Source organism: Momordica charantia (assembly GCF_013281855.1).
Source record: "Momordica charantia cultivar OHB3-1 chromosome 6 unlocalized genomic scaffold, Mcharantia_2.0 BLBB01000006.1, whole genome shotgun sequence".
NCBI classification, from domain to species: domain Eukaryota; kingdom Viridiplantae; phylum Streptophyta; class Magnoliopsida; order Cucurbitales; family Cucurbitaceae; genus Momordica; species Momordica charantia.
In genome coordinates, this window is record NW_028275164.1 from 1,334,368 (window position 1) to 1,357,320 (window position 22,953).

Genomic DNA, 22,953 nt, shown 5'->3' on the forward strand with positions numbered 1-22,953 from the left:
GCCATGGCCACATCTGTTGGTTTCAATCAATGCTGATGAATTTTGGTTCCAACGATTGACTATTTCGTTGTTATCGAAGTTTCTCATTTGCTTTTTGTTTTTCTAAAGAGGTTCGAGGTAAAATTATATGTCTTAACTAATTGAACGTTCACTTTCATTTGGTATTATCGAAGTTTTCCATTTGTTTTTTGTCTTTTTAACGAGGTTCGAGATAAAATTATGTCTTAACTAATTGAACTTTCACTTCTCATTGGTGGTACAAGATCTGGAGTCTTATTTTTTTTTTTTACTTTAATTTTTGTGGCTCTGAGTTATTTTGGCAGTCAATCATTCACTCTCTTTCGTTTGTCATTTTGTGGATAATGTACAATGTGAAAGTAACTCGTCCATAGGAAACAAATGGAATTTGATTGTGAAACTTTTATAAACGGTTGCTTTATTTACCCATCACCTCGTGCAGATTTCATATTCATGTATAGTATGCATAATACATATACACATTTGTATAAGGTCAGACTTCTTCACGTTATCAGGCAGTAGAGTCGCCAACTATGTACTTTAGACGGTAAAACGGGGAAGGAAGACGTGGGGCTCGAAGAACAACCCGAGCCGTGTAGTGAACAGGCTCTGCCGATATTCATTTCTTCCCCTCATATTACAACTAGAAGACTGCCGTAGCTTGAAGCTTTTCTTATCTTCTGTTCAACTCAGTGAATAAATGGTAAAGAATCCCAGAAGAATAGCCGTTATATTTTGGTCTATTGAATTGGAAGAATGAATCTCCTTTCTCTTGCAATTGACCAACACACTGACCCTCTATCTTCCATCAAGTGAACTAAGAGCTTTCATATCCTCCATAGAGTCATCCATATCGGCTGATTCTTGAACCGCGACAGCAGATGTTGTAGGATGGATCATTGCTACAGTAGTTGGCGAAGATGGTTTAGCTTTTGCTTTCAAGATAGGAGTGTTCCTCTTGGTCGAACAGATGGCGGGACCTGAAACCAAAGCTGGAACATGAAACCGTAGGAGGTTCAACTTCAATGACTTTATAAAAGAGGAGGGAACATAATGGGTTTAAACGGTTCCTTGTGCTAATGTTCTAAAAATTACTGTCAACAAAACCTTCTATATATATATATATTATTAAATTCAAATAATATACTGCACAGAGTAACTATTAAGCATATAAATAATCCACACTATAACTTTCTTATATATAAAGTAGCTATAAAAACAAACATAAAGAAGAAAAAAAAAAAACAAAAGGGGAAAAGGAGCTAAAATGAGGAATAAAGGACGTGGTAGGGAGTGTATATAAACGATATAAGAAAAAGGATCACGAGGTCTGAGAAGAACTAAAAAGATTTTTACCTTAACGAGTAAGACCACTGACCGCCTGACATGGTGTCGAGCTAAGGGTCAAAGGTGTGCTCAAATGTGAGCCCCAATAGGCCTAGGCTCTCCTTCAAACTAGTCAGCAGACAAGAAGTTGAAGATGAGTGACTGAATGATGAGTATAATATAATCATGCATGTGCAGCACTTGAATATAAATCCATTAGGAATTTAGCGAAGACGGGCATTAATCTTCATAGCTATCCTGCCAACTAAAATTTTAACTCGTACCTGCCGTTGGTTTGGGAGTGAGCTGAGATAGTGGCATATGCATAACAGTAGATGTGGCAAATTTGATATATGATAGCTTCTATTGGACGCACGGCGTAGTTCCTTTTTCTAATTTCTTTTAAACTCATCAATGATCTCATCAGGCAGGTCCAGAAAGATTGAAAACAGTAATATCTACTAATAAGGTTACAGAATAAGATATCCTGCAGCTAAAGTAAGAGACATCAAAATCTCGAACATAAATCCATAGAATATGTGATAAATCAATCCATAAGTTGACCATAGGGTCAATAGCTCAACCACCTCCTTCTCACTCCAAAAAATGGCAAACTAAACTCGGGTTTTGGGATTCTAGTATAAATGCAACTCTTGAAAATCTGAAGGACAAAACCAAGATACCTAAAGGAGTATATTCTCGAACGTATTAGAAACTACAATCTTATTACCATGACAATTGAATCTCGAAAGATAGAAAATGGTTATAAATATCTGAAGAAGATTCAAGGATAATATTATCCTGCACTAAAGTAAATGACATCAGAATACCAAAACAGAATTCTATAAGTTAAACAACAAATCAGTAGCTCAACCACCTCTTCCACAGTTGAAAAAGAGCAAACTAAAATATAAAGGGAGGAAAACAAGTAGAAGTAAAAATGGAACTCTTGGAAATCTCAAGGATAAGCCGAGTTACCTAGAAGTACACAAAATTAAAACCTTCTTTTTCTTTAATGCATCTACGAATTTAACGATACTCTCAAACTTAGAAGGGAAGGAAATAGAGAGCAACATCTTTCACGAACTAGCTCAAGAGCAAAGAACTAGTTCAACCATATAGAAGTATAGAGCAAAGAACTAGTTCAACAAGATAACAAATCCTCAGTGAATATGTGGAGACTAATTTTCTGTTTGCCGGGGGAGAAGGGAAGGAAATAGAGAGCAACATCTTTCACGAAATAAAGGCATAAAGGTGATTTTGACAAAATGAATAGGAAAACTGCATAGTAAAGGGGCTGAGAGAGAACGGCTCCAAACTGTGGTGACCACCTATCTACGAGTTTTCTTGCCACCAAATCTGGTGATTATCCTTTGGATTGAAAACATTTCCACAAGAAGTATTAACAAGTTCCAAATTTCTTAAGGAAACCTCATATTGAATCTAAAATTCAATTATGACCCATTGTTATGCTCAAAATCCAGTTAGAAGTATTAAATTTTTTGTGCCAGTCCAAGTGATTAGTGCATAATAATGATAGTAACAGAAAGTTTTATTTCATCACATATGGATAAAAGTAATTATAGAGTTACCAATATTCGTCGTGTTTACTGATGTAACAAACAACAAAAGAGAGATAGAACTATTGCTTTGCGACCATTGGAGATTAGTCATTTCAATTCCTTATTCTAAGCTCCTAGTACAGCCCGTAGGTTTCCTTATCTTCCCTCCCCTGGACCCCTGGCGGTCTTCCATCGTTAACTGTTTCTATAAAACCCTCCTATTCCTCATCTAAATCTAAAAGCGCACTATAAACCACCATGCAAAGTTAACGAAGAAAATATTTCATAGTATTTTCTCAGCAGCAGAAGAAGTTACAGCAAAGTCAGAGACGCTGACATATGTCTGTTGTGAGAAAGACGGAAAGGGAAGACATTATAAATATAAAGAGAAATTTTAATCAATAAATCCTCTCTCAGTTTGAGTACTGTGAGGTTAAAGAGCACTAACTTACTAATAAAGCGGCTCAGAAGCAACAAATGTGTATTATTCTCACACTACAACCATGTACATACAATATCTTCTACGTACAAGATACTCTAGGAGCAAGTTTAAGTTGCCACAAGAATCGGCTAACGTATCTAGTATAATTAGCCTGCAGGTTGAAAGAACACGAAGCAGTAGCACTAGTGCTTCAATTTGCGGATTTCACACAAGATCCTGCAAAGATAACTGAAAGCAATGGATCAGTGATGGTAATTCCCACTTGGGGAGAAGGGAAAAAAAACTCAACTTTTCCCATTTGGAGCATTGATATTGTGTTAGGTTTAAATAATGTTCAGTTTTGCAACCTGAACAACTTTTTAATTACACAAATTTTTCTTTGTTTATATATTAGACTGAGCTAAGGAGGAAAAATAAAATCGATCATCCAAATCAAACAAGGCCATCACAAGCAAAATCCAATCCTTTCCGATTCTCCAGTATATTGATGCCCTCTCTAAACCAGGCCACATTGTACATTCGTATATTGCTATTTTTCTTGGGAGGTAATAGTGCCTTCATCTCTAAGCCATACCAAATCACACAACAAGAGGAAACCTAATTCAATCCTTTCCTCCCCCTTAAGAATGTTAAATCATTTTTTCTTATTTGTACTGAAAACTTAGAAATAGATGATTGTGCAATATGCCTCAGGCATGTTGACACAAGAGTTGTTTGCCCTTCAGGCGTAATAAATCAACCTACAACAATGTAAGAAAGGAAGAATAAGGGCATATTGGCAATTACCTTGCTAGCAGTGACCAGAAAAAACCTCCGCATTTCACTTTGTATGCACCATGTGGTATTTATTCCTTTATCCACTTGAAGAATGTTGCAGCCTTCTAAAAACCACTTGATCGTAGAAACTTCTTCTCCAGAAAAATAATCCGAGGGCTGCCCAAGAGCCCAGAAGGGTGGCAAGAGCCATAATCAGAAATGATAACATGAAGCAGTTTGTTCCAGTACAAGTGTCTCCTTCACCTGATGCTTCCTTGTCATATATATACCCAACAACTCTAACTGAAAATAAATAAGATCCAATAGGGCTCGCTATTGTAATAGCATTGAATATAGTACCCATGTGTACAACACCAAATATTTCAGAAGTAATTGTTGGCATTAGTGACCACTGAGAACCATAACAAACACCCACTATCACCGAACCAGCAAAAAGAGCACCTGGCAGGCCAGAAGCAATCACTACATGTCCAATGCTCATGATTGTCAGAGTGAGGAACATGAATAACGGCCTAGCCCATCCTCTTGCATGTAGAAAATAATCTGATACATATCCAGCTCCAAAACGACCAAAAAAGTTCCAGATGCTCCACAATGAAACCAAAGTACTTATCTCCAAGCTTGTGTAACCAAGAGATAATCCTATCTGGCTGATATTATTCACTGTAGCTAATCCTGTTCCCATGCCGCAAGCCGTTGCAAAAAACAAAATCCAAAAGTCTATGGTGTATAAAGCTTGCAAGAGGTTAAGGTTTTCTTCAGATTCCCTTGGCCATTCATTGTCAAAATCCATGATCGCTTGATTGGAGTGACCAATCAGTTGGTCACTCTCGGTAAGAGAAGAGAGCAAAATATTAGTGGATTCTGTCTGCTGGGCTCTGATTGCAATATATAGAGGAGATGCAAGCAACATCAAAAGTAGAACAAATGCAGCAACGTGTAGAGGGAATTGGAAGGTGAAAATATGCTCTAGAACTATCTTGAACATAAGGTAAATAGCAACTAGCAGAGTGATTATGGATAGGGTATTGAGATGCTCTTTCTCAATTCCATCATTTGTATTGTGAATTCTCACAAACCACATGAACAATAAGGAATTAAGGGTGGGTAGCAGTGCCAACATCAGAATAAACGAAGTAGGCTGTTCATCAAATATAGTCTCGTATACTTGAATCAATATTGCTCCACTCAAACCAAGAAACCCCTGACAAAAAAAAACAAAATTATATTGGGTCCAAATAAAATCCAATAATTTTCAGGTGAGATCCCCAAGGATCCAATACCATACCAAGTAAGACCTCACTCAAATTCGAATTTGATTTCAAAAGAATAGTAGGACAAATGAAAGTACGACCTACAAAATATTGCGAGCATCACCTAAGATGATATAATTCTTCTTCTTTAAAGGTTAATAAAAGATTTGAAGGTCAACAAACTAGCAATCCAACTTCAGGTGCTCAAAATAATGGTTCTAAGCTCTTTTTTCAGAACAAATTTATGAGAAAATAAAATATGAAAGCTATGTATTGGACACAACCCATCATAGTTTTCTTCAGAAAACATAATTCAAAACTTCATACTCATCGCTACTCCGTATGTAATTGAACTTCCTCAATCTGATTTGCAGACGAAACGAACTCCATAGATCAGGGCTGAACGTCATAATTACGTATTCAAGATATATAAATGAAATAATGTCCAAGTTTATCGAAAACCATAGTCATGTCGATTGAATTTCAACGTCGATAAGTTTTACCTTCATGATTCCGACAATCGTCCCACTATAACTGGGAAAATTACGAACGCCAGTGACAACGTTACCCGTGTTGAAGAAGCTCTGAGCATGAGCAGCCACCAACATGAAAAGGCACATAGCGGGAACCGGCGGCCGAGGGAAGAGCCCAGCAACGGCAGCCCAGATAAGGAAATAACCCAAGAAGCACTGAATTGCACCGGCCAAGTGGACAATCCACGGTCCACGACGACCGCCATCAGCGGCGGCGTAGTAGTAGAGAAAGCCTGAAAGGACGCCGCAATTGACACCGATGTCCTTGAAAACAGAAACAATGTCCAAAGTGGACTGATCGTAGCGCTGAGTGGACTTGAGGGTTTGCGAGTAGATGGAGAAGGTGTAGAGAGACCCACTGGTGCATTGAATCCATACGCTAGCAACTGTTGATACCCATTTGTTGTTTAATCTGGGCGTCTCCATTTCCAATTCCGTTGAATTGCATTTGCTTTGTGCTGTTCATGTTCCGGTTCCTCTTCCTCCTCCATGTTCGTCGCGTGACACTTGTCAATCTCTCGAACTCTCGATTCACAATCTGATTCTGCCCGAGTCATCTCCGCATCGTCTGATTCGACCGAGTTCGTAAAATTTCCCGCGGGTAACTGTGCCATGGGGGACACACAAATTTTCCCTTTCAACCGATGGTGGGATCAATATCAAGATGTGAATCATCTTGTCTGCTCTGAATTCGAGAACGAGGAAAACGACAAAAAATAAACAAGAAAAATATGTAGTTTCTTTTTTCGAAAAATATGTAGTTTTTTTTTTTTTAAAAAATCAAATTTGTGACATTCTAAAAAACTAATATTTTTTAAATACATATACAAATATATATATATATATATTTTAAATACATATAATATCTTTTTCATCCACCATAATGTTCCCTTAGTTATAATTAAGAGTATGATTTTAATGTCTTATATATACAACAATTTTATTTTTTTAGTATATATATTTATACAATAGTAAGTTTGTATTTTTTAATTCAGCTATCCTGAATTAAAGTTTAGTTTTAAGTTTAAAACAATGAGATGGATACAATTTTATGATAAATTATGTAATATAAAAATTAAATTCGAATTTTTAAAATTATAGCAACAAAATTAAAAATAAGTCCAAATTACAAAAATCTAGCTAAAATCAACTCAAATCACGTCACCAGATTTGTAATTTAACCATGGTAGAAATACTATAAAACTATATTTAGCTCCTATTTTTTTAGTACATTATGTGTTTGAGGTGGGAGATCGGTAGAAGGTCGAACTCACAACCTCTTAATTATAAATATATGTAATTACTGTTGGAATAGGCTCGCTCTAACATATTTAACTCCTATTTCTCGAACTCAATATCAAATTCTTTATATTTCTTAAATATTATTCGCTTCAACTCTCAAAATATTATCATTGTTAAATTATAAGTTTAGCTCCATATATTTTTTTTTCTTTTTTGAGTACTTAGCTCCAAATTTTTTATACATTGTTAACCTCTATCTATTATTAAATTTATAAACTTTGTCATGATAATTGACATCTACTCCTTCCATCTTCAAATCCTGTACCCCAATTTATTGAACTTAACAAAAAAAAATCAAAACTTTAAAAACATATTTTACATCTTAATTACTTAATTTTAAAAAAAGCTGTGAAAATTTTCATTAATAAAAATCTTCACCGATTTAACAACTCAAACCTTGAATCGCTCAATCATCCAATACCTCACACCTTACAAACAACAGACTAAAAATATTAATTCCGAAGAAGAATAAGAAAATTCTATGAAAAAAAAAATCCTTTAAAAAAAATTATATGAACAAACAACCAATTTCACTCAACGCTTCAGATTTCATCTAATCTTTGAGCCTTCTCTGCACAAGAGATTGATAGAATCTCCTGGTCCGGAAGAACAGAACAACAGCAACAAGAAAACCCAAGAAAGCCACAGCAGCCATGACCAGAAAAGATGTCATAAAGCAATGTTTGCCGGAGCAAGAGTTGTCTCCGGCGGAGGCTCCGGCTTCTCTGTCATATGTGTACCCAATAACTCTAACAGATAGAATATAAGATGCAATCGGACTGGCTACAGTGATGGTATTGAAAATGGTACCCATATTCCTAATTCCAAATATCTCCGCCGTAATCGCCGGCATCAGCGACCACTGAGAGCCGTAACAGATCCCCACGATCACCGATCCCACGTACAAATTCCCAGGGAATCCTGAAGCTATGATGATATGGCCGATGCTCATGGTCAGCAAGGCCGCCGCCATTAAAAATGGCCGCGCCAAGCCTAGTTGCCGGAGGAGAAGATCAGAAGCATAGCCGGGCCCTAGACGGCCAAGGAAATTCCATATGCTCCACAGTGAAACGAATGCGTTGATTTCGACTGTTCCGTAACCCAAAGATTGGCCCAATTGATTCATGTTGTTTATGGTGGCTAAACCAGAACCCATCCCGCACATCATCGCAAAAGATAGTAGCCAGAAGTTCACTGTGCCGATTGCCTCGATTATATTCATTTCTCCGTCTGAAACAATCGCCAGCTGATCATCGCTCTGAACTTCACTAGGAATTTGACGGTATTCGACGGAATCGTCGGCGTTTTGAAGGAAAACGGAGTCCTCTGTTCGTGCTCTGATTGCGATTCCGAGAGGGGAGGCGATTAGGGTTAGGAGTAGAACGAAGGTGAAGATGCGAGCCCAGATTGGTAAAGTGAGGGCGTTGTTCAAAATGATGAGAATAGTGAGATAAGCGGAGATTATGAGAGCAATTGTTGAGAAGGAGTTCAAATGGTTTGATTCGTTTCCGGTCTCTGTTTTGTCGATTACGACGAAGGCCATGAGAAGAAGAGTCGAAAGCGCCGGCAAGATCGACAGCAGCACAAGATTGTTGGGAATGACAAATATTAAAACTTTTTGTTGTCCCACATCGGAAGAATAACCTTTTGGGAAGTTGGTTTATAAGCATTGACTCAGTATTGAACTTATAAACTTGGTGTGAGAAAAGTCAAGACTAAGGCCCACACGTGCGCCGTCGTCGGGCTCGAGCCAAATAAATTTTTATTTTTTATTTTTTAAAAATTCAATTCTATTTTAGACTACCGCGTCACTATAAAAAGCTCACTCCCCTTCCATTTCAGATCATCACATTCATCTCAATCTCCACTCAATTCCTTCACTTTTCCACCTCTCTCAACTATCTTAACTGAGCACGAGATTGATTCCACTCCTATTTTGACGAGTGCACGTCTGAATTGGAGGTTGTGTTAACCTTGGGGAGCATACCGGCAGTAAAACGATTTAGCACCGAGGTCGTGCCGATTTTGCTTTGAAGGTAGTGATTCCGCCCACGGCACAACGTTTTTTACCTCCTGGTTCCTATTTTGTCCTTTATTGTCCAACAGTTGAAAGCAAAATCCTACTAATGGCTGCTATCCGATCTGGGAAGGTCCTACCGGACTTGTCAAAATTGGAATCACTCGACGGATCCAACTATCGCCGATGGTCACAGAAGTTATTGATCTTCTTTGAGCAGTTGGAGATCGACTACATTATCACTGCTGCTCAGCCCGCCGCCGTTACTACCGCTGCCACCACTACCGCTGCAGCTGCTGTAACTGCAACTACCGTCACCGCAACCGTCACTGATCCGCCTGCCGTTGCTGCTGCCACCGTTTCAGTTTCTGCTGCTGTTCCCGGGACGTCTACTACCATCGAAGCTGACAAATTCGAGAAAGACAACAAAACGGTCCGTGGGCATCTTCTCAACCATATGAACGACTCTCTCTTTGATCTCTTTGTAGTCCAAAAATCTGCAAAGGTCATTTGGGACACGTTAGAATCTAGATATGGTAGGGACGACGCTGGCAGAAGGAAGTACGTCGTCGGTAAATGGCTTTAATTTCAAATGTCGGACGACAAACCGGTGATGGATCAGGTTCATGAGTACGAAAACCTAGTGGCAAGTGTGTTGTCTGAAGGCATGAAGATGTGCGAGATTCTTCAGGCCAATGTGTTGCTCGAGAAATTCCCTCCTTCCTGGAGTGATTATCGCAACCACTTGAAACATAAGAAGAAGGACCTGACTCTGCAAGAGCTGATCAGTCACGTGCGCACGGAGGAGGCCAACAGGCTAAAGGATAAGCTCTCTTCTCAATCTCTATATTCAGTTAAAGCTAATTTAGTTGAATCTTCTAGTGCTTCCAAAGACAGGTTCAAGAATAAAGGGAAGACAATTGCAAGGGATAGAGCTGAAAAGAACAAATGTCTCCAACCTAAAAATCATGGTGGAAGAATCGAGAAATCCAAACTGATCTACTATGTCTGTGGAAAAGTCGGGCACAAATCCTATCAGTGCACTCAGAGGAAAGATAGGAAAGATCAAAGGGCTACTCCACAAGCCAACCTTACAGAGACGGATGACATCATTGCCGCTGTGGTTGTGGAAGCGAATCTAGTAGAGAACAAATCCGACTGGATTCTTGACACATGAGCATCTAGACATTTCTGCTCGAACCGTGACCTCTTCCATGACTTCCAGGACTCTGCCGACGGTGAATGTGTTTTCATGGGAAACTCTGCCACAGCTGGAGTACTTGGGAAAGAGAAGGTTCTCTTGAAACTCACATCTGGCAAAACTTTATCATTAAGTAATGTGTTGTATGTTCCTTCCCTGCGTAGGAATCTGGTGTCAGGAGGTCTACTGAACCGAGCCGGACTTAGGATTGTGTTTGAGGCCGACAATGCTATTATCACCAAAAATGGTGACTTTGTTGGTAAAGGCTATTTAGCAGATGGTTTGTTTGTTCTCAACACTACTTCTTCAAATGAAATTAATTCTAGTTCTGCTTACATTGTTGAGTCTCTTGATGTGTGGCATGGTAGATTAGGGCATGTGAATATTGCATCAATTAAAAGGCTTAGGACTCTAAATTTAATTAATGCTTCCGATCTGCCTGAAACTACAAAGTGTCATGTCTGTGTAGAAGCAAAGTTTGCTAAAAAACCTTTTAAACATGTCACTGCAAGGTGTACTGAACTCCTAGAATTAATTCATTCTGATTTAGCTGATTTCAAAAACACAACTAGCAGAGGTGGAAAAAAATACTATATTTCTTTTGTTGATGATTTTTCTCGATATACGAAAATATATCTCCTAAAATCTAAAGATGAAGCTAGTAGTATGTTTTTGAAATTCAAAGCTGAAGTAGAAAACCAATTAGACAAGAAAATAAAAAGGATAAGATCAGATAGGGGTGGTGAATATAGTGATAATTCGCTTAGAGATTTTTGTGAATCAAGTGGAATTGTACATGAATTTACTGCTCCATATTCACCTCAACAGAATGGAATAGCTGAACGGAAAAATAGAACTTTAAAAGAAATGATAAATGCAATGCTATTAAGTTCTGGTCTATCTGGTGATATGTGGGGGGAAGCTGCACTTTCTGCATGTTTTATTCTTAACAGGGTACCTCACAAAAGGCTAGATAAGACACCATACGAGCTCTGGAAAGGGTATTCGCCAAACCTGAGCTACGTGAAGGTGTGGGGGTTCTTAGCAAAGGTGGCATATCCAGCATTCAAAAAACCTACGGTTGGATCTAAAACTTTTGATTGTGTTTTCATTGGTTATGCTCAAAATAGCTTTGCATATAGGTTCATGAGCTTGAATGACAAATCAATATGTGAATATAGAGATGCTATATTTTTTGAAAACATCTTCCCTATGATTAGAACTGATGGTGAATTTGGTGGGACATCAAAAAACTACATGTATATCGTTGCCCTCTACTTCTGTTGATATGCTAGACTCTGAAACTAGATCTAATGATACAATAGATTTTGAACCTAGGAGAAGTAAAAGGCAAAAGGTTAGTAAAAGTTTTGGACCTGACTTTCTAACTTCCTATATGGTAGAAAACTTTGACAAGATAGATGATCAGTTCGCTTGCATGTATTTGATAGACGAAGATCCTAAAACCTACCAAGAAGCTATAAATGCCTTAGATTCTAGCCTATGGAAAGAAGCTATTAAAAGTGAGCTAGACTCCATAGTTATGAATCAAACCTGGGAATTGATAGATTTACCTGTAGGAAACAAACCTATTAAGTGTAAATGGATCTTTAAAAGAAAAATGAGACCAGATGGTACGATAGAAAAATACAAAGCTAGACTAGCAGTTGTAGGTTACACACAAAAGTATGGCATTGATTACTTCGATACGTACTCTCCTGTAACCAAAATTGCTACGATTAGATCTTTGATAACTTTGGCTGCTATTCAAGGCTTAGTAATATATCAGATGGATGTAAAAACAACTTTCCTCAATGGTGATTTAGAAGAGGAGATTTACATGACACAACCTGAAGGTTTTCTAGCTACTGGTCAAGAAAATAAAGTTTGCAAGCTAAAAAAATCTCTCTATGGCCTAAAACAAGCTCCTAAACAATGGTATGAAAAATTTAATGGCACTTTGGTAAACAATGGTTATAAAGTAAATTGCTCTGATACATGTGTTTACTCAAAGTTGTTTGGAGCTGATTGTGTGATAATATGCCTGTATGTTGATGACATGCTCATTTTTGGTTCAAACTTAGATATCATTAATGAGACCAAGTTACTCCTTTCTTCACATTTTGAAATGAAAGATTTAGGAGAGGCTGATGTAATACTTGGTGTACAAATAAGGAAAAATGATCATGGATATTCCTTATGTCAATCACACTACATTGAGAGAATGCTGAAAAAATTTGATCACTTTGATAGTTTATCTGTAAGAACACCTTATGATGCCAGCATGAGTCTTAAAAAGAATCAGGGCGAGAGTGTATCTCAATCCGAATATGCAAAGATTATAGGTAGTGTTATGTTTCTAATGAATTATACTAGACCTGATATTGCATATGCGGTGAGTAGATTAAGTAGATACACTCATAACCCAGGTAAAAATCACTGGACTGCTCTACATCGATTGCTAAGGTATCTTAGGGGTACAATGGATTATTGTTTGCATTTTAACGAGTTTCCTGCTGTGCTAGAAGGATATTGTGATGCAAACTGAGTTACAGATAATGATGAAGTGAGTTCCACCAGCGGGTATGTGTTTACTTTTGGCGGTGGAGCTATCTCATGGAAATCAGCAAAACAGACATGTATTGCTCGCTCTACCATGGAATCTGAGTTCATAGCACTTGAACTGGCAGGTCAAGAGGCTGAATGGCTGAGAAGTCTTCTTGGAGATGTGCCACTGTGGGGGAAGTCCGTACCTGTATCCATACATTGTGACTCACAAGCTGCCACAGGGATTGCAAAAAACAGTGTGTACAATGGCAAGAGACGTCACATTCGCCTAAGACATGGAGCTGTGAAACAGCTGTTGAAAGATGGAATTATATCCTTGGAGTATGTGAGGTCCGAGAGGAACTTAGCAGATCCTCTCACTAAAGGCCAAACAAGGAGAGTAATTCTGGAGTCCTCAGGATGTATGGGACTCAAGCCATGATGTTTTCTCACTAGCATGAATCCATAGCCCTTCTCTTGGGTGGTCCATGTATGGACTTGATGGATGTAGTGAGCAGATGTGAATCCATAGCCCTTCTTTGGGTGGTTCATGAATGGACTTGATGGATATGATGAAACACTATGAATCCATAGCCCTTTTTGGGTGGTCTATGCGTGGACTTAATGGATAATATTCAAAGTCTTCATAGCTCAGTTTTGAGTGGTTTATCTATGATAGATTTGATGAAGCAACAAACGTGACTGTGAAGGTAAGGCCACCTTCTATGAAAGAGTAGAGTTGATGAGTCTCTTTCTAGAGCTTTCACGATGACCCAAGGTGTATGTGCATGACCATTAAAAGCACTTGACAACTATCGCGGAATCAAAATCGAGGATTCACACGTGTTGTGGGGGTCTCAACTATAAATACTGAAAGTTCAAGAGGTAACTCACTTTCATTACTTAGGTTGTTGCTCTACTTCACTATGCATTAATTCAAATCGAAAGATATTAATGCTTAAGTTATTTATCCTTTGCTCAGTTACTACATCCTTCTTCTTACTCATTACTTTTACTATGTTGTCATTCGTGGGGGATTGTTGGGAATGACAAATATTAAAACCTTTTGTTGTCCCACATCGGAAGAATAACCTTTGGGAAGTTGGTTTATAAGCATTGACTCAGTATTGGGCTTATAAACTTGGTGTGAGGAAAGCCAAGACCAAGGCCCACACGTGTGCCGTCGTCGGGCTCGAGCCTGATTTGTTGGATACTTAGATAGTTGGCACAACGTTTTTTACCTCCTGGTTCCTTCTTTGTCCAACAAAGATAAGCTACTGGGTCTCTGTTGCAGAATGTATTGGAGAATTGGATCAGTACTGCTCCATAAGACCTGCAAATCCCTGTACGGGGAAATCAATTCAATTTTCAGATACTGCAATCGGAGAAAAATTCGGATTGGGGAATTTTCAGAGAGACCTTGAGAATGCCGACGATTGTGGCACTGTAGAGCTGGAAGTTATGGACGCCGGTAACCACGTTGGCGGTGTTGAAGAACACCTGGGCATGGACGGCTAAAAACATGAAGAAGCACATCGCCGGCACCGGTGGCCGGGGGATTAAGCCGGAGACCGCAGCCCATATGAAAATGTATCCGGCGAAGCACTGGATTGCTCCGACGGTGTGGATGATCCATGATCTGCGGGGGCGATTGTTGGAGGCGACGGCGGAGTAGAGGAGGACGGCGAGAACTCCGGCGGTGGCGCCGACGTCCTGAAGACGGAAACAGTGTCGAGAGTGGACTGATCGTAGGCCTGGGTTGATTTGAGGGCGGAGGAGTAGATTCCGAAGGTGTATGATGGGCCGCAGATGCATTGGATCCATATGCTGGCAACCGTGGCGATCCATCTGTTACTCAGAGAATGAACTTCCATTTCAACTTCGAATTCAGAAACTGTAATCTCCTCCTCTTACGAGTTGAAAAATGGAATCTCTGAAGGGATCTTCACTGAAAATGAGTTCAAGTTATACGTTCAGTTCAGGTACTCCCAGAAGTTCTAATAAATCACCAAGTCTTTTTTTGGTTTGTTTGAGACGTCTGGGTCTTTTCTTAAAAATCAGTTATTCGAGCAATTTCAGTGAACCTGAAATTATCTTCTTTAACCTGCTCTCCGTCACAAAGAAAGAAAAACTTTCTTTGCTGATAAAAAAAAATGAAACTTTTAATTTTTGGAAAATAATATGCCACAGTAATTTTGTTCTCGTATTTATAAAATGTTTCACAACTAAGTGAGAAATGAAAAATAGAATTTTTTTTTTTAAGATTGATGAACTATAAATGATGTTGAAGATAATATCTAGTAGTGAAGTATTTTTTTTTTAATCTCTATCCCAAACAAATAAACATTTTTTAGAACAAAAAATTTACAACCTCAATTTTTTTTTCCTTCTCATAACTAAAATTTACGAATAAAAAGTATAAAGAAAATTGGAAGAGAATAAGTACGATATTATTGTAATTTACAAAATAATAAGTAAAGTATAAAAAATTTGGACCGTAATTAGTTAGCAATCAAGATTTATAAACCTAGAAATTAAAGAAAAAACTACGTCCTAAATTCTAATCCCACAAATTTGTTAATAAATCCTAGATCTTAACAAGTAAAAAGGGAAAGAAATTCCGTTAGAGGGATGTTATAAAGATTTGTCGACATCTACAATCTTTTCATCCATGCTGGCAATCACATGGGGTTATAAGATTTAAAATAAAATATATCAGAATATTTAAATATAAGGAGGCATTGAAGTCGAAGTATAATATAATAATTAAAAACTATTCCACGTTGTAAAACATATTATATACACCTTGCTTCAAATAAAATATACAAGGTAAGCTTCACGTGATATAATTAGAATATGATAATTCTAAATGATTTGTGACGAAAATGTCCTTAGTTTTTTAATGACTACGAAAAGTTATCTTATATGGTTAATGATTTATATATTTGATTTGATGTTAGCTACGTCACTACAAAGTGTGGATTAGATGACATCCCTTTGACATTTGTTTCTAAAAATTGTTTTTCAATTATGTGATTTATATAATGTAAATTTTGAAAATTATATTTTTCTATTTTTAGTGTTTGATTTTAAATTAAAAATTTTAAAAGATAGAATTATATTTTTTGGAAAAAAATACAAATTACAAACTCATTTTTTTAATTAAAATAAAATATGTATAATATAATATGTCATAAATTATATAATAGTACAAAAATGGGTTATTATTTTAGTTTTTGTATTTTTAATTTTGATTTATTTTAGTTCATTTTAATCCTATACTTTTAAAAGGTTTTTTTAGTCTCTCTAGTCTTGGTCTTTATATTTTTAAAATTATAATTTTAGTTTCTACTCTCAAAAATTTAACACAAATTCGTAATTTACCAAGCTCCCCTGAATCGCTATAAATTTATCGTTAACATCAGAGAAGTACAGGAATTTTAATAAAAATATGAAGAACCTAACATTTATGGCTAATTTAGTAATGCTCCAAATTATTATTTCTCGTTTCAATTTTATTAAGAAACTTAAATCATTTAACAACTAAAAGAAACAATAAAAACTTATTCCTATTTCCAATTTGTTCCAAAACACAAATAAAAATGTTGTTTTGCCATTCTTGGATGGGCCATGAAATTCTCCTTTTTCTTTTCAAAAAATGATAAATGAAAACAAGAAAAGAGGAGGTTACCGAACATATCTTTAACGACTCAAATTAACATAATGTTTACAAAGTATACGCACTAAGAATAACGAATTGTAAAACCTTAATAAACAGATTTCTTTACACTCGGCAGAATCCTCCAAGAATTCTATTAAACCTACAAGCAATATCTGATCCTCTTTCTCTCTTGTTCCTTTCCTTTAACTGAGGCGTTCAACTCTTCTTTGAAAAGCCAGCCGGTAAAATCTCCTAGTCCGAAAGAAGAGAGCAGCAGCAACAAGAAAGCCCAAGAAAGCCACGGCGGCCATGACCAGAAAAGATACCACAAAGCAGTGTGTGCCGGAGCAGGAGCCATGTTTTCCGGCGGCTTCTCGGTCGTAAATGTAACCGATGACTCTAACAGAGAAAATGTAAGACCCCAGAGGGCTGGCTATGGCTATGGTGTTGAAAATAGTACCCATATGCTCTAAACCAAATATCTCTGAAGTGATTGTGGGCATCAGTCCCCACTGTGAGCCGTAGCATATGCCAACAAGAACTGAACCCACGTACAGATTTCCAGAGAAACCAGAGGCGATCACGATGTGGCCACCACTCATTATGAGCAGAGTAATTGCCATTAACAATGGCCTCGCCCAGCCATATGAGTGGAGAAGGAAATCAGAGGTGTAACCAGCTCCAAAACGTCCAAGAAAGTTCCATATGCTCCACAAGGAAACGAAGGTTTTTGTCTCTGTTACTGTGTAACCAAGAGATTGTCCAAGTTGGCTCATGTTGTTTATGGTGGCCAATCCGGAACCCATTCCACACACCATGGCAAAGAACAGCAGCCAGAAGTTTATAGAACGTATAGCTTCCAGGACATTCATGGCTCGAGGGGCCCTGGAGTTTGAAACAGCAATTTGCTGGCTCTCATCACTTGCCAATTCATGATATTCCAGAGGTTCGTCAAGAACAGGACTTTTTTCAGTGTAGGGTGAAGGAGATGACCCTCCAAAGTCCTCCCTCTGAGCATTAATGGAGATTCCAAGAGGAGCAGCAAGGAGAATCAAGAGTATGGAGAATGTCAAAAGACGAGTCCAAGATGAAAGGGGGAAAGTGTTTTCCAGAATGATGACAATCATTAGATAAAAAGCAAGTATCACAGCAAGTGCAGACAATGAGTTCAAATGCTTCATCTCATTACTAGTCTCGGTTTTGTCGATTCTAACAAACCACATGACCAGGAGGGAAAGAAGTGTGGGCAAAACAGCCAGCATGAGGAGAAGATTGCTTGGTTCTCCATTACAGAATGTGTTATAAACTTGGATTAACAGTGCTCCACTAAGACCAAGATATCCCTATTCAACAAAAATGAGACACCAAATTCAACACGATCAATTCATAAATAGCATATTCCAGACCCAAAATCTGGGGAAAATCCTTGGAATCTGCTCTCAGATTCATCAAGGCAAGCACTACCATGTCAAATAAAAACCTTGATACTATTCAGATGGTGGGATCCCCAGTTTCCCACAGAACAAAAACTGGATTAGACGTGGTGATTAAAAGTTATGGTTAAACTATCACTAAACCAAAAGCTTAAGCTAATAGACTAAGGCATGTGATTAGAAATGAGTACAAAATCCAACAAGTGAATATCCATATTAATTAAGAAGTAAGTAACATCAGGTTGAACACAACTTTTTGATACTTGGTAAACTAACTTTGGATTAGGTTTTACTTTTAAGTTAGGTTTAATCTAATACATTAGGGCATAAAATAGAATATGGACCCTTGGGTTGTTCCTTTTTGTTGCGTTGCTTAATATACACAAGTTTCTTATCAAAGAATATGACAGAGAAGAACAGGGCAGGAAAGAAAGAAAATGAAAATGGATTCCATGACTCATTTCATTTCTAAGCTCCAAAATGAAATCTCTTGTGAAGTATGCGGCCAACTAAACAGTTCATCTCTGTAACCTAAACTCCAATTCCAAAACTCCCTTAGAAAGAAAAACAAGGGTTCCGAAACGATGGGGAATTCGAGATAAAATCCAGAGCCCCAACAATCGGCATATACTTTTTAAATTTGAGATTCACAATCAAGAGAACTAAGGTTTGTGTCAATACCTTCATGATTCCGACAATTGTTCCGCTATAGTGCGCAAAATTGTGCACGCCAGTGACCACGTTCGCCGTATTGAAAAACGTCTGCGCATGCGCAGCAAGAAACATAAAGAAGCACATCGCGGGGACGGGCGGGCGATCGATCACTCCGGAGACCGCCGCCCAGATAAAAATATATCCGACGAACCACTGAATCGCTCCCCCGGCGTGCACGATCCATGGGCCAGACAGAAAGCGAGCCGGGGAGCTACGACGGGGGGTGGCGGGAGTGACGGCGGTGTAAAGAAAGCCAGAAACAACGCCGGCGTTGGCGCCGATGTCCTTGAAAACGGAAACGGTGTCGAGGGTGGATTGATCGTAGCCCTGGGTGGATTTGAGAGCCGCGGAGTAGATGCTGAAGGTGTAGGATGCGCCGGAGACGCACTGGATCCAGATACTGAGGGCCGTAGCAATCCATTTATTGCTCATAAACCCTATACCTGTACCTTCCATCTCCGTCCGCGAATTTCTTCTTCTTCTTCTCTGATTCTCCTTCTTCCCTGTAACCAAATTCGGATCATTCCCGTTTTGTAGCCCTGATATTTCTTCCGGAAGAATTCAGGATCGGCGTTAATTTGCTAATGTGGGTCACGTTTGGCGGTTGTCAATATCATATCTGTTTTCTTACTTTTTCCGGTAATCTTGGTGAAATCAATCCTATCCATCTTCTTCCAAACTCTCGACAGAACATAATTAAATAACTTAACTCAATTGGGTTCTCTTCTTATCCTTCAAAATCTTCATTAACTAAATTTGTTCTCTTTAGTTTCCGCATAATATTGAATTTAGTTTTGAAATTTTTAATTTTATCTCTAACATTTATTTCAATTTGTCACGTCATTTAGTTAGAAGTAACAAATCATTTTTTATGTTTTCTATTGGGTGGTTGTTGATTGTGTCAAGGTTCAATGAGAGATGTGACATTTTTTAGGTAAAAAATAGTATAGATACGATTTATGAGATTTAATTCGATCATAAAGTCTAAGTTAAACTTTTAAAACTCATTTCAAATTACGTGGGGAGATAGGAAATATCGATGTGTTAACATCTTTCCGTGTCTGTTCTTGAAGCTCAACTATAAGGTGACTTGTAAGCTCGTTAAAATTCCACTTGGTCAAAGGTAGTGTCATACTCCAATCTTAAGTAGTTGATAGTCCATCTTTGTGTAACAGATCTTCGACAGCATAATTGAACTATCAAACGTTGTTATCACTCGAGTCTTTATAAATAAAAGCATCATTCTGATTCAATATACACAATTTGAACATTGACTTGAGATTTTAGATTGACTTCTTATTGATTCGAGCGTCGGAATGTTTGCTTCTTTTGTATAGGTCTTTCTCCACTAAACTTGCTTTGCAAGCTCAACCGTACCAAATTCTACCAATCTCTCAACTAGGTCGGAATTCACCCTAAACAAAATTGAACATTTAAAAATTACAAACTAAATTGAAACTATATACAAACTTGTTAATTTAAAATCCAACAAATAATAGGGTGAAAATAGGATTAGAAAATTTAAATAACATAAAAAAGAATTAAATTAAAAAAACATTGAAAAATAAGGACATTCCTCGCTTTACCATAGTTATATTAGTTTCATCCACGTAAAGGAATTAGAGCATAATTAACATATTTTAAAAATTATTGTTCAAATTGTCACTTATATTTGAAATTTAATATTCTGAAAAAAAAAACTATCATCTAAGTGTAAACTCAAAGTTCAACTCACATGCGATAAAAAAAAAAGTCCAAATCAATGAGTAATCTTCTTTATGTCATCACCAATAATTAAAATATATATATATATATATATATATATATTTCTACGCTATTTTTTTGTTTATAAAAAAATTAATAGTGAGAAGGAAAAGACGCGTAAATATATGTGAGTATTTTCTAAATCAATAACCATAGTTAACCCTTTGAGATATATGAATAATTTCCACTAAAGCATGAAAAGTTTATTTATTCAAGCCATAAATAATTTTTTAAAAATATTAAAAATATATATATAAATACTGACTTTATGTTATAAAACGAGTTATTAAGCTAATAAGTACAACGGCATAGAAACTTAAATGAGTCAGGTTAGGTTAAGCTGTATTGATTGACAAAGTGAAATTGAAGCGGTAAGTTAAAAGACAAGAAAAGCTTATGGCTGGTAAGTTGAATTGAAGTTGTAAGCATCATTTGAGGTCCACATCTATGGGATATAGTAAGTGTTGATTTACAAATTATATTTTAAAACAAATCAGAGTGGCGCAGCGGAAGCGTGGTAGGCCCATAACCCACAGGTCTCAAGATCAAAACTTGGCTCTGATAAATTTAATAATTTTGTTTTAATTTACCAACCTTTAAAACACATAATTGGAATATAATCCTTTAAACACAAAATTCAGTTAAAGTACTCCAAATCAATAAAATATATATATCAACTTGAGTAGCTTAATAGTTAAAGCATCAGAAATCAAAGTAATTAGGTTTTTTTTTTTTATAATATTCATATTCACAGTCACACTTCATGAAAAGTATTATATATACCATTTATTTTGAAGGGACCATTGCATTTTAGAGTAGACTATATTTATAAATAATTTTCACAATAATACTTAAGTTACCCAATCAAAGTTTCCAAAATGAATAGGGCACACAATGGGCGAGTTACCAAAACTGGGCCCAAGCAGAGGCCAAAATGGGCCTAGACCTACAAATGGGCTCAATCGAAAATACCACGCAATGGGCCAGTAGCCGCATCGAATTCAAGCCCAAGCGTTTTTTCAAACAAGAAAACTTATTTTTAATAGAAAAAGGCAATCGATTTTGCAAATTTTAAAATACATCCCTGACTGAAAGTTTATAGGCTAGATTTATTCTTAATTTAAAAAATATAATATATTCTTTTCATTGAATTAAAAAAAAAAGTGAGTAGAGCACACTTTAGCGAAGAAACTAGATTAATATGCAAGCAATAAAGGGGATTATAAAAATGAAAGGGGGGGCGAGGCACGGGAAGGCACGCGCAGAGCACGTGTGATGCGATTCCGACACACGCAGTCAAATCTGGACAAAGACTGACGTGGCACCACCGCACGTGATGACAAGGTACGGACGGCATGAACTAAGCCTTCTTCCCCTCTCCCCGACCATTTTCTATTTTTGTAATTGTTTTTGTTATTCACTAACGTTAAAAAAGTCTCCGTCCAAACCAAAATGAGTAACCACTTAATCTCCACGCTCTTCTCTTGCGAGTGGGTTTTCTTTTTCCTTCTTCTTTTCGAATTATTATTATTTTTAAGTTTAAATATATTTTATATTCATGGATTCATCTCAAAACAAATTGGCAACGAAGGGAGTAACTCATGTCCTATGTAAGGTCTCTTTTCTTTTCAATGTGGGATCCTTATCACTGTATTTTTCTAAATGTCCGTTTTGATCTGTATACTTTTAAAAAGTGACTAATTTAATTATCTAATTTGACACGAATGATATACATAATTGAAACTCTTAAAATACAACTATATTGCAAAAAGAAATTAGATAAAAATGAAAATAAAGAAATCAAAATGGTCACTTTTTAAAAGTATAATAACCAAAACAAAAGTTTTTTTTTTAGAGTAAATAGACTTAAATAAACAAAAATTGAAAATTTATGGACCAAAATGGACATTTTAGAATCACATAGACGAAAAATGAACAAAAACAAAAAATACAAGTACCAAAATAATATTTAAATTTTATTAATGAAAGACAAGTTTATTTCTTTGTTTCTTCAAGATTAAAATATATGGTAACTCCTTTTCTTTCAAGAGTTGAGGTTTGGACAATTCTTATCGTTGGGATGCACATAATTAATCGTTTAATAGAAATGAAGGGGTCAAAATGAACATAGTTCAATGGTATTTGACATATCTCCAACCAAGAGATTGTGAATTCGATCCTCATCCTCACATGTTGTACTAAAAAAAATTTAGAAATTAAGAGAGAAACTAAATATATGGGTAATATCCTGAAATTGGATATATAGATGGGAAAGTTTGATGTCTATTGTAATAAATAATTTTCTTTTTTGAACGTGGGAGCTCACATTCCCTCTATTAATTAAAACAAAACTTTAAGTAATAGATTTAGAACCCTTGACTAAGATCTACAATCCTAATAGTA

At 36.8% G+C, this 22,953-nt stretch overlaps 2 protein-coding genes and 1 pseudogene across 8 annotated transcripts; all 3 read right to left on the reverse strand.

Annotated features, from left to right (window-relative positions):
* Positions 1-405: 405 nt before the first annotated feature.
* On the reverse strand, positions 406-6,554 carry LOC111007132 (protein NUCLEAR FUSION DEFECTIVE 4). Of its 6 annotated transcripts, none has more exons than XM_088125850.1 (5): positions 5,882-6,554; positions 4,135-5,329; positions 1,629-3,576; positions 1,375-1,473; positions 406-998 (listed from the first exon to the last, which is right to left on the reverse strand). In XM_088125850.1, exons 1-2 carry the CDS (start codon positions 6,335-6,337, stop codon positions 4,202-4,204), a joined length of 1,584 nt encoding a protein of 527 aa, XP_087981976.1. In that variant the 5' UTR covers positions 6,338-6,554; the 3' UTR covers positions 406-998; positions 1,375-1,473; positions 1,629-3,576; positions 4,135-4,201. The 6 variants fall into 6 exon arrangements, with proteins under 6 accessions (XP_087981976.1, XP_022135044.1, XP_022135047.1 ...); XM_022279352.2 differs by having other exon boundaries at positions 406-1,010; XM_022279355.2 differs by having other exon boundaries at positions 406-1,010; positions 1,375-1,831.
* A 1,111-nt stretch (positions 6,555-7,665) lies between these two features.
* LOC111006908 (protein NUCLEAR FUSION DEFECTIVE 4-like) lies at positions 7,666-14,899 on the reverse strand (annotated as a pseudogene). The gene is made up of 3 exons (XR_015791185.1): positions 14,398-14,899; positions 14,244-14,321; positions 7,666-8,797 (listed from the first exon to the last, which is right to left on the reverse strand). The product of XR_015791185.1 is annotated as a protein NUCLEAR FUSION DEFECTIVE 4-like (transcript).
* Positions 14,900-16,665: 1,766 nt separating this feature from the next.
* LOC111007401 (Nodulin-like / Major Facilitator Superfamily protein) lies at positions 16,666-19,478 on the reverse strand. The gene is made up of 2 exons (XM_022279753.2): positions 18,754-19,478; positions 16,666-17,982 (listed from the first exon to the last, which is right to left on the reverse strand). The coding sequence occupies exons 1-2, from the start codon at positions 19,240-19,242 to the stop codon at positions 16,843-16,845; spliced, it is 1,629 nt and encodes a 542-aa protein (XP_022135445.1). The 5' UTR covers positions 19,243-19,478; the 3' UTR covers positions 16,666-16,842.
* Positions 19,479-22,953: the final 3,475 nt, after the last annotated feature.

What these genes read in the sequence shown, in the direction of transcription:
- LOC111007132 (XM_022279355.2), bottom strand. Translation starts at nt 6,337, where the DNA reads ATGGAGACGCCCAGATTAAACAACAAATGGGTATCAACAGTTGCTAGC. An exon ending in CGATTGTCGGAATCATGAAG is followed by an intron (nt 5,330 to 5,881) that starts GTAAAACTTATC and finishes TTTTTTTGTCAG; the next exon opens with GGGTTTCTTGGTTTGAGTGG.
- LOC111007401 (XM_022279753.2), bottom strand. Translation starts at nt 19,242, where the DNA reads ATGGAAGGTACAGGTATAGGGTTTATGAGCAATAAATGGATTGCTACG. An exon ending in CAATTGTCGGAATCATGAAG is followed by an intron (nt 17,983 to 18,753) that starts GTATTGACACAA and finishes TTTGTTGAATAG; the next exon opens with GGATATCTTGGTCTTAGTGG.